Source organism: Platalea leucorodia, assembly GCF_965183815.1.
Source record: "Platalea leucorodia genome assembly, chromosome: 2".
Lineage (NCBI taxonomy): Eukaryota > Metazoa > Chordata > Aves > Pelecaniformes > Threskiornithidae > Platalea > Platalea leucorodia.
Genome location: NC_138824.1, coordinates 93970294 through 93988042, shown reverse-complemented (window position 1 = coordinate 93988042; position 17749 = coordinate 93970294). Strand labels below are relative to the sequence as shown.

At 35.8% G+C, this 17749-nt stretch overlaps 1 protein-coding gene across 5 annotated transcripts in view; it reads right to left on the bottom strand.

The window, feature by feature from the left end:
• USP9X (ubiquitin specific peptidase 9 X-linked) overlaps positions 1-17749 on the bottom strand; it is a 109271-nt gene that overhangs the window by 32112 nt on the left and 59410 nt on the right. For 4 of the 5 annotated variants that reach the window (XR_014227484.1, XM_082304813.1, XM_082304814.1 and 1 more), the window contains exons 16-25: positions 15951-16293; positions 14441-14536; positions 12605-12816; positions 10666-10906; positions 10311-10460; positions 10081-10201; positions 9483-9613; positions 8943-9221; positions 6169-6294; positions 2993-3118 (exon numbers count right to left, since the gene is read on the bottom strand). Coding sequence is in view for 4 of the 5 variants with exons in the window: in XM_082304813.1 (XP_082160939.1) it covers positions 2993-3118; positions 6169-6294; positions 8943-9221; positions 9483-9613; positions 10081-10201; positions 10311-10460; positions 10666-10906; positions 12605-12816; positions 14441-14536; positions 15951-16293 (1825 nt within the window). In the remaining variant the exon portion in view is untranslated. The remainder of the gene's footprint in view (positions 1-2992; positions 3119-6168; positions 6295-8942; positions 9222-9482; positions 9614-10080; positions 10202-10310; positions 10461-10665; positions 10907-12604; positions 12817-14440; positions 14537-15950; positions 16294-17749) is intronic. The other variant, XM_082304816.1, reaches the window with a different exon arrangement.

Sequence of the window (17749 nt, the reverse complement as noted above, 5' to 3'; positions counted from 1 at the left end):
TAAATAAGATGCTTTTCTTCACTACTCAGAACCTTCAGTTTAAAGCTTTGGAAACAGTTACTATTTAAACAGAGGAAGGCTGTAGTGCTGTATAACTCGTCAAGAAGTCCAGTTTTACAAAGCTTTGATACTCACAACTTATTTGACCAAAAGCTTCTTAACACTGCTAGAATTTATTCAGCACTTCACTATTTTTTTAGAAACACGAACCAGAAACAGCCGAACCAAATTTCAAACACTGTTGCTGTGGTGACTTTTGAAATAAGAAAGAGTAGTATTTCTAATTGGTACACAGGTTATTCTTTCAATTAAACACTTGAATCAAGTGAGTTGATTTTGGTGCATTTTCCCAAAATAAATACTTTGAGAAAAAAAGGCAAGCCCTCTCCTCCATCTAAGCCAAAATTAATTAGCTTGAAGAAATTCTGAAGAAACTAACTGTAAGCAGGTTTCAATCTTAATTCGTCAGTAATCATGGCTGCAGGTTAGCAATATTAACCAGAGACATAAAATAAGTATTTGTTTTATATACGGAAAGGTTATCAAGATTAAGTAGGCAGAAAGAAGGGATTACAATGCAGAAGAGATAACCAATTGTAAACAGCAGCAGCAGATGACAAAGTATGTCTCACTCTGGCAACAGACACTATTTGTCTTTACAGAACAGCTACAAATCAGAGACAGCCACTACCACTGCAGCGGGAGGATGTGGTAATTCTGACACATCTCAAGATATGAAAGTAAAAGCAGAATACTTTCAACAAGTTCAGGACTGCACCTGCTCTGCACTGAAGCCCTGTTTAGAAGAGAAAGTTATTTCTGTGTGAGTGCAGGGACCTAGTAGAAAGGCAAAGTGTATTTCATACTCAGTGAAGTACCTCCCTATACTCAGGCACCAAGAGCTGAGGGGTCTGTACAAGCAGCATACTTGCAGTGTTTCAGATGGGTACGGGCCTTCTCTCAGCTAATAAGGAAATGGCGGTTTGTGCGACTTCCAGTGGTGTCAGGCTTCTTCAAAAACTGGGAGGACTTCCCATACCAGAATTTTTTGAGGCAGGAGGCAGAAGAGACTCCATAAAAATTATGCTCTCAAAATAATTTATCTTGACTGTAAAGTTTAATTGAATTCACCAGTTAAGTTCAAAAGCTTCTTAAAGTGCTCAGAACATTCTTTCAGAAGTCATACTTGATGGAACTACTCTGAAGTGCCTCTTAAAAAAACATTTACCATAGCTGCCTTTGATCTTTTTAGGAATCCTGACATGTCATTCCTGATTCCACAAAAATCAGTCTGCTTTTGTTCTTAAACTAACACTAATGATAAATCTCTACCCCACAGACTTCACAAAATGCTCCCATGACCTATGAGTTAAAAGTGTAAGGTTTAGTGGTCAACTTAGAAAACTGAAAGCATTTTTCTTGAAATACTTTTTCCTCTAAGCCACTGTTTGCCAGTCACTGGTATATTCAATCTTTATAAAACTACCATAGGAGTTACTTCCTCTCATCTATAACCAAATGCAATTCTTTTAAGAATGTGTCTTTTCTTGCATCATATCACTCTATTTCTGTGATACTTTCGTCTCTTTTAATGTTATTTTAACAAAGTGTACTTTATTCCCCCTTCTTATTACTTCTGAAATTTCTTCTTCTTTTTAGTCTTCAATTTTTCCCTTCAATTTTTATTTCCCTTTTGCTTAGGATAAACCAAATGCAGCTGCCATTTATTACAAATGTCCATGTAAGTGTCAATAAAAATAAAAAACCCAAATCCACACACACAAAAAAATTTTGAAGGATGATGGATAACACACAGCTTAAGTTTCACCTATTTTAAAACTTCAATTGTTTGAAAAAATTTTTGCAGAACTTAACTGTACTATTTTCACCCAGAAAAATGTGAGAAAAGAACATATAGGTATGTCTTCCTTCAGGCCTATTTTCTCTAGTGCACTACTGCTCTTACAACATCAAATGTATAGATATAAGAGCACATCTTCATGTGCCTGGACTGTCACGCTAACTAAACCACTTTTTACATGCAAGTTATATCACCTCCCCCCCCCAACCAGAAAAACCCCAACTTATTTCATGAAGTCGCCATACTCACAGCAATAGAAGCAGATGCCATTATACCACTACATAAGCTAAATGGAAAGGCGTTGCATTTGCTGAAGTAAATATTTTTCCTCTAATTGATCACTTAAGCATAACAGCTAATACACCAAGAATAAAACTTCCCTATATATTCCTTTCCCTTTCACTCCCAGGCAAGTATTGGTGAGTACTAAACTTGATTTTATAAGGCAAATAGGTGAAGGTGTTCATAGAACAAAAATATTTTTTTAATCACTACCAAAATACAGATGACTATTTCCTGTAACTGTAAGCAACAGTCGTTAAAATACAAGATGTGTAATAACATACTAATATATAACCCCCTACTCCAAACTTGTTTGTGTAAACTACATGTGAAACCATGAAGATGGTCTACATATCTACAGAATAAAAGGGAAAAAGCCATACAGGATTAGCAATTATTTTGTTTTACCAGTGTTTCAGTGCTAATTTCAGATCAATTGGCTCATTTCTCATTCTAGACTGCACATATGCTTTAAATTAACTTCTGTAGAATAGACCTTTTAAATTTGAAAGACTAGAAAAATTAGCATTGCAAAGAACTGCTTATTTCTTATTTAAATACAGAATCTAACTGGGCTGAAAACATGTTACAGCAGCTTACGGAACTGGTGCATTTTTGAACTGGCACCAGATTCAAGTTACAATTAAATGGCTACCAAGAAAAGGAACTTGGAATAGAAAATTAAACCGTGGTAGGACAACTGACATATCATACTAGACTCTGAAATACATCATCACCAAGATAACTACCTAAAAGCTCATCGCATTCTAAGCCTGACCTGATTGACACTGTCCCTTTTGTAAACAAAGGAACAGTTATATAGAAAAGAAGTTGCTTAGGAATTCTTACCTTCTCATAGATTTTACTAATTTCCTCATTCGAGCTGAAAACCAGCTGAACTGACCCACAACCTGATGCCCAAACAATTTTTTGTACTGCCCTAATGACACAGATATCAGGGATGTATTTTGAAGCCTGAAAAAAAGAGAAATAAACCAAAGCAACATTAAAATGCAGTTGCAAATAACATTACAATGGATTCTAATTCTCACAAATGTATTTATAGAAAGTTTAAAACTTAAAAATTTAAAATTTAACAGAGAATTTGTCCTTAAATAGAGAAAAAAAGATGTTGTATCTTGAAAAGCATTTATACTTCACTTATGTAATATTTCATTTTTTAATAGAAAGAAGCATGTATTTTACATATATTACAGAATCTTAAATTGTAATGCTACCAGTACCAGGAATTACAAGAAAGTGAACATTTTTGGTAAATAACCAGCAACTCTCTGATTCTGAGTAAGATTTCACAGAAACTACCAACTTCAATGCCAGAACGTTCTTGTTTTGTGGAGAAAAAAAAAAAACCTACAAACCACCAAGCATGCATCTGGAAGGCAGCTAGCCTCTGAAGTAATGCAACAAGTTGAAGTTATTTTAGGGTTTATCCCCACCATGATATTTATTGTGCTAGCTGATAGCTAGATAAACTAACACTTACCAAGTATGTGATTAATATATAAAGAGATTGTTCTATATTCAAGTTATACAGGGTTTAAAATTAATAAGAACACAGATCATGTATCTTATGAATGCAGACTCACTCTTCAGTATTTTCTGCATGGTCGGAGTTAACATCCCATAGTTTCTACTGGTATACAAACATTACAAAACATACTACAACGGCCATTATTTATAGTTTGCATGAACTTCCAAAAAAAACCCCAAAGCTATCTGGAGTCTATATTCAAAGTAGAACTGTCCAAAAAATAGGCAATCTTTAAAAGCATATGGTAGACAGTTCTCAAAAATTTCAAATTTCAAATTTCATTTTTCTAATAGTCAGACTTAGTAAAAATAAGGAGACTCTAAGAAGCTTAACTAATAAGCTAGCTGCATCAGGAAACCTGAACAATGTGCATTCTTGCTACTGATATGGACATTAACAGTAGTTACAAGAAAAATAATAGGTATTTCACTTTTGCCACAAGGAAAGCAACCTTACAGTAACAGCGCCACAAGAAAAATTTGTCGCATAGAAGAACATAATTTTCTTTTTTTAATCTCATTGTAGTTTTAAAATCCTGAAGCACCAAATTTTTTTAAAAAGCTGAAAGATTTCTTTTCGTGCTGTAGTCTTCTCTCTGGCTTATAGAAACCATGTCAGATTTCTTTTTTTAAAAATTGTGAGGTCAGTTGAAAGAGTCTTTGACTATCAAAACATTAAAAGAAAAAAAAAAAAGTATTTCAAAGGCAAACTACAATACATATGAAATCTAGATCTACAGCAGTTTTCATAATTTCAGAAAATTATAGACAATACTTTAACAGCAATACTGTGTAGACTCTTGTAAAAGAGATTCAGATTTTGTTTGCTTTGATGTGCCCGGTGAAAGAAAAAATATTTCTTTCTTAGAAGTCCTCCAAAAAGGACAAAGGCACAATTAAAAACCTTTCTTCATACCTCACCTCAAAAGACATTTCTTCTGTGGAAGGAAGTTAAGTAAAACAGAGTTCAACTGGCTGATTTTACACATAAAATCACCTATGGATGCAATACCACCACTAATGGAAGGCAGATGGTTCAGTCTTGCAGGCTAGTACATTGTGCTTTCTTTAGACACTGCTCTTGTTCAGAAGAAGTAGTGTGCTTTTCAACACCAAGATGATAATACAAGACTACTTTTATTTAGATAACTCAGAACTGTTTTGGCGATAGCTTTGCAGAGATTCTATACAGTACAGAAAAACAATATTCACTGCTTCCACAACGGAAACTGAGGGATCCTGATTCACTGTGGAAGTTGCAATAGTTTTGATTTTAGCTTCTGCTGAATTCAGCAGAATTCACTAATGTATTCACTAACACGACTCATAATTCCAAATCCAAATGGGGTTTGGTCATACCATGCAGATAAGACTATTGTATTTGCAAAGCACGTTGTTTAACCTTACCAAGCTTCACAATCCAATTTTTCACTCGTATCATTAATGCATTTTCAATATATAAAGATACACTGGCAACAATCTGAGACTTTTATCTTTAAGCATTTAAAAATCATGCTCAATATTTAAAAACTCCCTTCCCTTTTCTGTGTTTCTCTTCAAGAAGAGAATGTTACTCAGAAACCAAAACATTAAAGACCAAAAAAAGAAGTATCACAAAGATGTTTTCAAAACACCCATTAACTTCTTTATTACATCAAGTTTCTTAAGTTCTGATTTAAGAGTAACAATATTCACAATCCATTAAAGAGCTTGTACAGAACCTGCCTAGTTCACTTAAGCCTATTTATGCTATTAGACACTGAATTTCATAATTGCATATGGAAACAATTAATTAAATACTTTTAATTAGTTAGAATCATAGAATCATTTAGGTTGGAAAAGACCCTTAAAATCATCAAATCCAATCATTAACCTAGCACTGCCAAGTCCACCACTAAACCATGTCCCTAAGCACCACATCCACATATCTTTTAAATACCTCCAGGGATGGGGACTCAACCACTTCCCTGGGCAGTCTCTTCCAGTGCCTAACCACTGTCTCTGTGAAGATATTTTTCCTAATATCCAATCTAAACCTCTCCTGGCACAACTTGAGGCCATTTCTTCACGTCCTATCGCTTGTTACTTGGGAGAAGAGACCGACCCCCACCTCACTACAACCTCCTTTCAGGTAGCTGTAGAGAGCGATAAGGTCTCCCCTCAGCCTCCTCTTCTCCAGGCTAAACAACCCCAGCTCCCTCAGCCGCTCCTCCTAAGACTTGTGCTCTAGACCCTGCACCAGCTTCGTTGCCCTTCTTTCAACATGCTCCAGCACCTCAAAGTCATTCTTGTAGCAAGGGGCCCAAAACCGAACACAGTTAACAGCTTAAGAACCATATGAACATTACCTAAAGTGTTTCATGACATTTTAGAAGGAAAATCCATGTCTTACAAAGCAATAAATTTAAGGATTTAAAAAAAAAAAAAAAAAGATACTATAGGAAAAAAGGTGATACAGAAAGGAATTCACTGACCTCATCAGATATTTGCTGTGCAAGACGTATTGCTACATTTCTTAGCATGCATTCTGAAGTTGGATTAGGAATGTTTTGTAGGGCATTTTGTAGCACCACTGCCTGGTCATGCGTAGCCTGGTTTATCTGGAAGAAAGTATTTCTTATACTTATTTTTACATGGAAAAAAGAAAGCAAGAAGATATGAAAATATGAAGTTACTTGGAAAGGTTTGGTAGAAGTAGATAAGATCTTGAAAGGAAAACTACTTACAGAAACTGCAAACACCAAGAAAAATAAACCTCCTCATTTTCAAATAGATACCGTCACTACAGTGCACTATCATACAGTACAAGCAGGTAAGAGGAGAGGCACTTGCTCAAAACTACTTATGTTTGGGGGTTTGTTTATTGATCAGACTATTTCAAGTTAACAGAATGTTCAGAATTGCAATGCTTCCTTCCCTTTCTGTTGATGTAAGAAAAAAAGGGTTTGCTAAAACAATGGCTCTCCCTCTGGATTAGCTAATAGTGTCCAGACAGAACATGGTTGCAGTGTTCATGATAGTTAAGTACATTTTGAACATCTGAGTTAGAGCACTATTGAAGAATTCTGTTCTGGATTATCCCTCCTGTTCTCTATCATACTTTCACAACAGAAATAGCAGCAAGACAAGTTTTTATCTTTTCTGTATTGGTTTGAGCATCGAGTTCCTTCTCCTTGGGCTGACAGAGCTCCATAGTTTTGACAGTTCAAATCTGAAATGGTTGTTTCCTTCTCATAGACAAACTTGCTTGAAAAGACTCTGTGTGCTGTGGTTAGAAGTTAAAGCTTCTTCTACAAAAGAGTTTCTTCATTTTCTAGCACCATTTCATCCAAAAAACCTGTCTCAAATGCTGCTCAAAAGACACGCTGTGAAGTTGGTCTGTAACACCTGGCGCTGGCCATATTCCTTTACTTTGTCAGCTTCACTAAGACACTTGATTCGGGGAGGAAAATTACAGAACTCCCACGGAAGGCTATAATAGAGCTTACACAGTCAATTAGCTTTCAGAAGTGGGCTGTAAATGGATCAAACAATATATATGGGGGCAAATCAGGATCTATGTACCAGAATACCATGTTTAACAACTTTATTGATTCAACTTTCTATGAAAGCGCAGAAGAAAATAAAAATTTAAAAGGTCCTAGTGACAGCAGCAGACTGGTAACTGGAAGACTGCAGACAGGGGGAAAGCCAAGACAGGAAGTTATGCTATCCTGCTTATGCTTTAGATACGATAGATGAAAGGTATTTACAAATCCCACCTCCATCCCAAGGTGTAAGCTTATTGGTGCTGCAGCAATAAAAAGTATCAAGACCAAAGCCCTTCAAACAGGATGACGGTGACAGCAAGAATAACCGTGTTGTTTCCAACAAATCAGTTAAGAATAAAGTTAGATGTTTGCAACACTTCACAGTCAATGTCAGTAGTCACGGACAAATGTTACTACCTCCTAAGTGGCCAGCATGAATCTGTTTCAAACAGTACTTCAAGATTGTCGTTTCAAACAGCACTTGAAGACTCAACTGATGTTATCTGTGTTCCAAACTGCCTTTTGAATAGTCGTCATTAGAAAACAGGACAGTAAAATTTACTCTATTTAAACAGACGAAGGATAGGGTGGCAAACATGTTTGCTTTAAGATGTTTCTATTATATTCTAACTCTAACATGAGACATGAAAAGGGATCTTCACCTCTTTGTAATCGTCAAGACTTTTGATTTCCTTGAAAAAGAATGGATCTGGTATCTTCGAACAGATGGAGCTAACTAGAACAGATATTTATTTTTCAGACTTAAGGGGAATATACTTCTCTGCTTCAGAGATGGATCTTAGTAAATATTCTGGAAGAAAGTGCTCTGAAGTGGGGCCCTCTATGTATTATTGAGTATAGGTTGATAGCTCAAGCAACTATTTGGGACAGTATTTCACAAAAACAAACAAACAAAAAAAAAAAGCTGGAATACCTGGAAGCAAATGCCCAAGAAGGACAGCAGCAAATTTTAATTTTTGGGCTCTATGCTGTACGCCTACTCTAAGAGGGCAGAAATAAAATCTTGACCCACAACATATTTTTCCAGATGTAGAAAAACTAACTAGCCATATTAAACATGCACAAAATCTACTACTATAGACGTGTGACATCACAGTTCAGAACACCTGTGTTACACTTTCCCTTTCCAACTCTGAGGAATCTTAGGGTAGGACACCTTTCAACTATCAACACTTTGCAACGTACCTAGTTATTCTCTGCAAGAATTTTCTACAAGCAATGGACAGGATTAGGTATCTAGCAAGCCAAGGACTTATTTTTGTGTAGAAAAAGGGCTGGCATGACTCAACGTCAGTTCTGTTGTTTTATGCTCTAATCATAAATAGGAGATACAAGAAAGTCAGAGGCACATCCTTCAATAGACTCAACAGCTCAAAAGAATCAGAATTTGCATTTATGGACCAGATATACTTGAAAATGGAAATTTACCTGTACTGACAATCATGCACACCATTGAAAATCATATATAGAGCAGGAGGATCTCACACCTAACTTTTCTACAGTCAGAAAGAAACAGGATTTGTTTACTAAGTTGGTCCCTTTTTTAGAATCATCAGACAACATTATCTGAAAGTACCGCGAGTTCTTGACACGCAACTCACTCAAACAGACTATCAATGGAGAGTAGACAGATGTTGCTACAGACAATATAAAAACCAGAGTACGTTGCTATTTGCATCAAGGAAGATTTATATTACCGGTGAAATTGTACTTGTGCCTTCCACAACCGGCTGACAAGCTTCTGCCACAGCTCGAACGTGGCCATATCCAATTGCTGTTAGCAATAATTTGGCTATTTTTAGAGCATTAAGGTAGGCACCCCTTCGAGTTTCCATATCTGCATTTGGAAGGAAGTTATTTCTAGTCAGCATGCTCAATACAAGAGGCAAACCACCACTTTTTAAGAAGTTGTATTGGAAGTCACTGGCATCTTCTCCCAGAGGTGCACTGGCAGGCATTAACAAGGCATAAACTACCTGTAGAACAAAATACAGAGTTAACTAACAGAAATGCACTAGCTTGACTACAGACGATTGAACATAAGACTATGTTGGAATACTACTTAAGCAATGCTTTGACAGCATTGGCCATACACCAGTTTATTCCGGTAAATTGTTAAGTATTTTCAATTGTTAATTTCAAACCAGAATTTGATCTTAGGCTTCCACAATGTTACAGAAAGGATTGCCAAAGAGAGAGTTGAAGATTTTTTAAAGAACGGGCAAAGTATCACAAACCTCTGTTAGATACAGCACTTGTGAGGCAGAAGGACCAAAGAATAGAGAATCAAGGGACGGACTAAGGCTGCTTTCCCCAAGCTTTGCATGATCTAAACAAATAGCTCTTAGTTTCTCAACCGTAGTGTTATCTGCAATAAAAACACAACTTATAAACATTTTATAACACAATTACTCCAGAACAAGCCAGAAGTATTTACAATTATAAATCTGAAAAATTTTAAGTGTATGAGAAAAGTTGCAAATAAATGTAACTGACAGACAAAATCAGACTATGTTCTGCAATGATTATTTCTGTCAGGATGCTATTGAAGTAGTGCTACAGAACCACTTCAAAATACAATGCTTCTCCCCATTTTCAGTGCACTGCAGCACTGAGCCCCAGTACCAGCTGCAAACTATGCAACTTCATATGACAGACAAGAAATAACTATTTGGGAAATGCATACAATCCTAACTAGGATAACACTCATGAATTGCAGTATTGGTGAATTACCGATCGAGTGGAAAATACTCCCCTAACTTCATTTTTATGTAACAGGTGAGAAATTGTTATACAGGATATTACAATATAAAACAGGATAAAATTAAGTTTTACCTGGTGGCATGAGCTTCATAAGAACACGTGCTCCATCTCTAAGAGGTGGCATATTTAGGCTACTGCCCAAGTCTGCAACTTGCCAAAGAAAAGAGATGTATCGAGGATGCAGTGACATGATCTTAAAATAAGCAAAAAAAACCAACCCATAAAAATCATTAGTTAAAGACGAAGTACAGGGAAAAAAACTCTTTCAAACTGTTCATTTCAGAATTTAAGTATATGCTTACCACTCCAGGCAAACAGCTTTCAACTTCTGGATTTGGACCATCGCTGTAGTGATTGCCATGGTTGCCCGGAGAACCAGTTGAAGAGTCAGAAGAACTATCTGGACTTGAGGGCATATTAGAATTTATCTGTGTAAGCTTAGCTGTAATTAGCTGAAAAACACAATCACAGTTTTAATACTATGCAAAAATGAAAATTCTTTACTAAATTAGTATAATGTTAATGGCATAATACAAGGAGAAGGAACAGAAATATTTCACAAGAATAAGTGATCCCACGCATGGTATTTTTCAAGCATTTACAAAAGGAAAGCGACATCTGAGTTGACATAAATAATCACCCTGCAACACCACTTACCGTTTTATCTTTGAGATTCAACTGCCCAATTAATTTTCTATCATCTGCAGGGTCCACCAGCTCACCACCAATGAACAGTTCTACTTTTGTGTGCGCACTGTTGGCTTTAATACGATTGAGAATACAACGCCGTACTTGGCCAATTGTGTCGTTTGTATGAGACCAAATATCCAGATCTTCCACCTGTCGGCCTTGGTTTGGAAAACGAACTACCAGCGTGATATGTTTACCACGGAAAGCTCTGAAAATAAACAAACCAGATAAAGTTATTTTTGCCCTCATTAAAGAAATTATTTTTCCTGCTGTATTTTGTGTTGCAGATATTTGAACATCAAATCTTTATGTATGGTGGTACACTCCAGCACGAGATTATTTTGTGAAGGCACCAGCAATTACGCAAACGTAACATACACAGAAACTTTCAAGAAGCCACACTCCGCACAACTGCATTAAACAAATGGTCAACTTTACAGTCAGGTTAGGAACATTGACAGAATTTTAAAAAGTCTCTTATGAAGTTTTAGATCCTTTCTCTTGCTTGTGATTTCCTGATCAAAATGCGTAAATAAAGCTCAGACTGGAAACTATGTTTTGCCCTTTTAGCAAAACAACTCAGTTTTAAACACACCAAGATCAGAAAAAGCCATCAGGTCACCAAGTCTTAATGACTTCTGTCAAAAGCTGTTAAAAGTTTTATATTAGAATTCCAATTTCAAAAATCAAAACGATTTCAAAAAATTCAAAGACATCAAAAAAAGAAGAAACATCTTCATAGCAGCAGTGATCACACTTTGCACAATGGCAGGGAACTCGTTAAGAAAGATGTGCCCAGATAAGCCCAAACAACTAATCCCATGCAACAAAAGAAGGCAAGAATTCCTCATAAAAGCTCCTTGCTAACAAGACCTGTGAAAGAGTTAGTCAAATCAAATAAACAGTCCATATAAAAAAGACGCACCTGCAATCAAAAAGAGAACTTACTTAGGACTATCAACCAATATGTACAACAAAAATGCTGTAGGAGCACCGCAAATAACTGACACATCATGAAGAAACAGCAATCTCTTCAATTTTCTTGACAAAAAGGGCATTTAAAATAAGGGGACAACAAACTCCCACCACGTCTAAAAATGCTAGCTGCGTCATAAATCCATAGCATCTCAAGTGTATTCCTTACGTATTTTTGAGACTTTCTTCCCATACACAGCATCTACTAACATTGGAACGTTTAAACAGTTTTCTGTTCTACCTTCCTCTCTCAGGAAATAAAGTATTTTGTGAAAATATCTACACAACATTGGATTTAAATGCTTCCTTTTTTTTTTTTTTTTGTACCAAAGAGTTAAAGAAGAGCAGCTAGGACTTAAGCTAAGTTTTTACTCAAGGACAAGTATAAGAAAAGTGAAGGTATACGGAAAATAAATATATTTCAAAGTGCTGTTCTCTTCTTACACAGAATATTTCACTTAGGGATAATCCTAAATTTAAGCTTGCAAAGTAAGATTAACAACTCTGGAAGATGAAGATACAGATTTAACAACATGGTTTTTGTATGACAGGACTATGAAAAACAGAGAAGGTTTACTCATGCTAACTTAAAGAATGGTATTGCTTTTAAATAATTATCTGAAAAAAAGAAATACATCCAAAATCATGTAGCCACAAGGTATGTTGTGCTAGTTATAGAACAAAACACCAGAAACAAGTTTATTCTCAGGTCTGATGTCCCTTTCATATATGCCTGTATTTGCCTGATCTTTCAATTTTTTTTTTTTACTATAGATCAGAGTTTGGATGTATTAGCAGAGAAAATGGAATTTTGAAACTCTATAAATACATTCCCTGAATAGAAACTCTTTAGAATGTAAAAATCACAAAGATGTTAGTAATATTTTAGTTAACAGAAATCAAAATCACAGTAGCGCATTCTCATACATACCTTGACATAGGTAGAATAGTTCTCTCTTCGTGGTAATCACTGTCACATTCATTTATGTATTCTCTTAAAACAGTCAACACTCTCACCATTCGTATTGCTTCTTGTCTTGCACAATTGATACTGTCTTTATCTCCATCCAACACACATAATGTATCATAGGAGGCTTTTAGACGATCAAAACAGGACTGAATGAAGTCTTCATGAATCACTACCTAATTACATTAAAAAAATTGGTGCAATTACAAGAAATATTAAAAACCATCTTTTCAGCAGTATAATCCAATAGTAGAAGTTAAAAAACAACCAACCAACCAAAACCAGGTAAGTTACTCTATAAAGCTGTTTTATTCCACTTCAGAATAAACTCCCATTGATAAATAGCTCCAATTTAGTGTGCACTTCAAAAATATTGCATGTCATCAGTAGCTGTAACTCCTGTTACAGTGCAAACTTGCACTTAAAAATGAAAGTTTGCACAGAAAATACTAAATTGGACTTTCTGTTATTAATTTCTTCAGACTATGTTGAATCTCTAGATGACGGTCTAGTACAGGTTTACTTACTTTACACTAAGAGTGAACACAGAACATTTACAGACCACCAGAACAACTATCCTTGCCCCAGCCCCGCAATCACATAAACCAGTTCCAGATACACTCTTTTCCTGCATAAACTCAGAAATGGATTTTGAGCTAAATCCAGTATAGTGGCAGCCACAGCAAATCTCTTTCTTCTGCCTGATACCTAACATCTCCTTGCTCCTGACCTAGACTGACATATAACCTATAGTATCACTGTAAAAAGTCTGCAGTGTCTCCAGGTAGTAGCCTGCAGTAGAAACATTAACAGTCATAGCTATGGCAGTAAACCACTGTCCAGTAGCCACTTTTCTTAGATGCAGCTCAGGAGCAGAGGAATTACCAGCACACTGACACAAAACACTTGTGTGCACATTAAGTAAATCCAACACTTCCTGGAAGTGTCGGATCTAACCATGTGCAGATGGACAGATCTATGCATGCTTAGTAAACCCAGACCTACAGCAAGAAAGAAGCATACAGCCCATCTGCCACTACAGGAAGATACAGCTTGAATGGCTGTAAATGCACTACCTAGAGCAGCTGTGCTGTACCTAGCAGACTGGCAGCTCTGCAGATTATAGAAGTGTTTTTGAGGACAAGTATGAAAATTGGAGTTTTAAGAAATACACCTAGCAAGCTACCAACTGGAGATTGTTTGGAAGACAGTATTCCCCCCCCCCCTCCCCCTCCAATTTGTGAAATCCCAACAGTTCGCTTCTGACCTTTCAGAAACTCATTATCTCTTCTCTCTGTTCACTGAAACACAGCTCCCAGCAAATATTAACATAGGGAGAAAATACCTGATTTGCTAGAGCTCAGCTTGACCATTACATGGAAACTCTGTGACCCTTTGCAAGGGACACGACATAAAAAAAGATTAGATTAGCTTGTGACAACACTCATCAGACCCATCCAGTGAACATACTAGTACAAATAAGTACCACAACTGAAGTTCAACAAAAGGCTTAGCTAAGTATATGACATGAACTGTTTTCTGAGTATAAAGACCAAATACAACAGATCAATTTAATAAAAAAGGTTTATCAGAGTTCAGTCTGTAAATATCAGAACAAACTCTTAATTCTGCATCTGACCAGGACCTGACGGCTGGACTCAGGAGTATACGCTCCAAAACATGAAAACTATTCTCTGTTTTCAAAGCTTTCAAGTATAAAAGTATCACCAAATTTAATTTTATCACTGTTTTTCTATCATATTATAGTCCAGTTTCCTTGTTGCTTGTTTGTTTTTTTACCTGATTAACTTGTAACCTTGGGCCAAGATTAGTGTAGATCTCTTTAAGAAGATCTATTGCTCTGTTTGCGATGTCGTCATTTCCCTGAATCACAACCTAGCATAATAAAAAAAAGCATTAGAACATCTTAAAACTTTCTGGTATAAAATTTAAAAAAAAAAACGACTACATAAGTATCTTGACACAATAGTATGTCTAATTATTTTATGAGGTGAAAGTGACTAAAGTGCTTAGTTACAAAATACAATCAATACAACTTATGCTAAAGTTAAAGAGTCAAAATTAAGAATTAACTAGTTTAAAGGAGCTCAGAGTTAGCAAAAAAAAGCTGATGCTTTATAAACAGAATGACAGTAATGCTTATATATTCCTCTTCACATTACATTTCCATTTTCACTAGTTTCAGAGAATAAGACAACTATTTTTTCAGATGCTTGAACAATCTACATTACCAAAGATTTAAAACCAGAATTTTCAAGTACTTAAATGGCTGTGAGTGGGTGGAAGGGGGACAGGCAAATGAGTTCTGTTTCTAACCTGACAATCTATATTTTAATTACTAGCCACCAGGTCTGAAAGCAGCCCTTACAGACCACCCCTGCAGGATACTGAGCTGAAGCTTCCTGAGTTTTGTCGTGCTGCCAAATGGCAGGGCAGATCCAAGTAAGTCAGTTCCCACAACTAAAACATGCTAGCATTATGTGGGCATTTTGTGTACACAAACACTGTGTGAAAACTTATTTGTATAAAAATTGTGATCTACTTTGGTTTTAACTATGATCACCGTGACTAAAATACCTAACCCTTCAACAAGCCACAACCAAAATTACTGAAGACTGCTGCTTTATATAGGGCACGTTTTACAAAACACAGCCACGATAATCACGCCACAGTGTGCTACTGTGGGTTCTAATGCAGCTCTTGAAAACCAGAAATACTCTGAAAAAATTAAGTATCAAATTAGACACTAATGCTTTTCACCAATAGATTTGGCAAGCTTCAGAAAGCTACAGTCTTTCTATGAAAAGCTATAACCATGTTTAGGCAAAAGTTCAGGGATGTAAGAGAAAGAATCAGACCAGTGATCACTTGGTCTAATCTAGAATCACTCCAGTTTACCATACTAGAATGAATGACATGAACTAGCTTATGAAGTGCACAAAACAAAGTTTAGTTCTAATGCACATGTGAAAGAGAGAAACCTACACATAATCCACCTGGAATGATCCTTTCTTATTCCAACAGTATAGGCAAATTTTTAATCTCATGTGCATACACAAATATACTTGATGTTTCAAACAACCTTCCATTAAACATCAGTCTGCAAAGTTACCAACTTGCATATTTGCTGGGAAGACAGTGGAGTCAAATATCCATGCATTTAGTTTGAAAAAGTAGCTTTATGTAATTTCAGTCTACAACTAATAAATTACACGTTCCTAAAAATATAAAAAGAGACTGAGGAAGACTCAGCAGTTAACCTTTCAGATGTTTCCTCCAATTCACTTACCCTCCAAAGGTAGTCTAATCCTATTAATTCCAGATCATCCATCATATAGGCTCGTCTCTTTGCTACTAGCTTTCCTTCTCGACAGTTCACAGCTTTGAAGAAACGTTCAAAACATTTCATTCCATTTTCTGTTAATAGGGAAGGATCCAGCTGAAGCACATTATTTTCAAAGAAGTCCTTATTAATGTCAGGGTCTAAGTCTGGTTCATCCCCCATTAGTTTGGAATACCATTTAAAACAGGCTTCGCGATCACAAAGATAAACCGCATTTTCAGCTAAACACTTCCATATTTGCTTCGCCTGAGGGGCACAGAGCCACAGCTGACCATCCTTCAATAAAAATCTTGAGCAAAACAAAGAGACAATTAACAGCACTGTCTAACAGACATCTAGAGTTACAATTCAGTAAAAAGTACAGGCAAAAAGGTGAGTATGTATATTATACATGTATATATCATAAGTACGACCCTGAAAAGTTTATTTACATCAACAATCCACTCATAATTAGCCCCATGATTTCTTAGTAAGTTTGAATGGATCAAGACCTTATAGTCGAAACAAAGGAGCAAAATTTGGCAAAAAATGTTTTACACAAAAATACCAAGCACTGTTTACATATTATATACAAACAAATGCACATCTCCTAATGTAAACTATTTAGTGTGGAAGTCGGGTCACAACGAGATTAAATTACTTCTGCAATCATTCACTATGTTTTAGCACTCACTTTAGCAAAAATCACAAAATAAGGTACCAATTCTATGGAATAGAACCGGAACGAGAAGTCAATGAACTGGAAATTTTTCCTTTTATTTAAGTAAGTTTTGAATTTGTTGTTATTAATAAAGAACTTGAATTCTGAGAGTTAACACTACGAATGTTTCAGGAAGAACAAATGATAATCAAAGTTCTTCAGAATCATTCTTCTGATTCAAAATCTTTTCTTTGTAAAAGAAATCAGGGACTAAGTTATGGCATTGCTTTTCAGAAATTGCTACCTACATATTCAACATTTGACAGCCATGTGACTTCATTAACTCCTTTATATTAGCAACTAGTGAACTTAAAGGAAGTTACAATTACTAACATGCAGGAATGATAAATTAAGTCTGCTATTGTATAATTTCATTAAATAGTTGTTTAACACTTCAGTTTAATTCATAAAAATTCTTGGTAAAATTTTAAAAAGCAAAAAAAAAGTCAGTTAGAAAACAAGTAAAAAATACATCAAACTGACAAATTCTGAAAGTTCATGTATTTTTTAGTTGTCTATAAAAGGTTAAAACCAAATAAGAAAAAGCCCAGACAGAGCCTAAAAAGCATCAACATACTGCAGCTCTGTGATGAGCAGAGATCCTTTGCTTTCTTATTTTACTCAAACAGGCAGCTGGTCAAAAGTCACCCAAATAATTTTTTTATTCCAACCTCTTTCTAAGGCTCAGTTGCTGACAACCTAACATCAGTGTCTGACACACGTATATGTCAGTTTATGATCGTGGATTTAACTCTTGTGTGATACAAGAAATAAGGACACACAGGCATATCCCTACATGGACTATTTTAAATTTTCAGCTAAGTTACCCCAATATGTATGTAACTGTATCCACATGCACACTGTATTCAAGTCAGTAGGGTTCTGCACACAGAGAGAAAAAGCCCATACAAATCTTAGTGCAGAATCAGAGCCTTGGATTGCAAAGATTCCAATAAACTTTATTTGAATATTCCAATACTAGCACAGAAGCCCTCTGAGAAAACAAAAAAAAAAAAAAACCAGAACAAAAACATTTGGTGTGGTT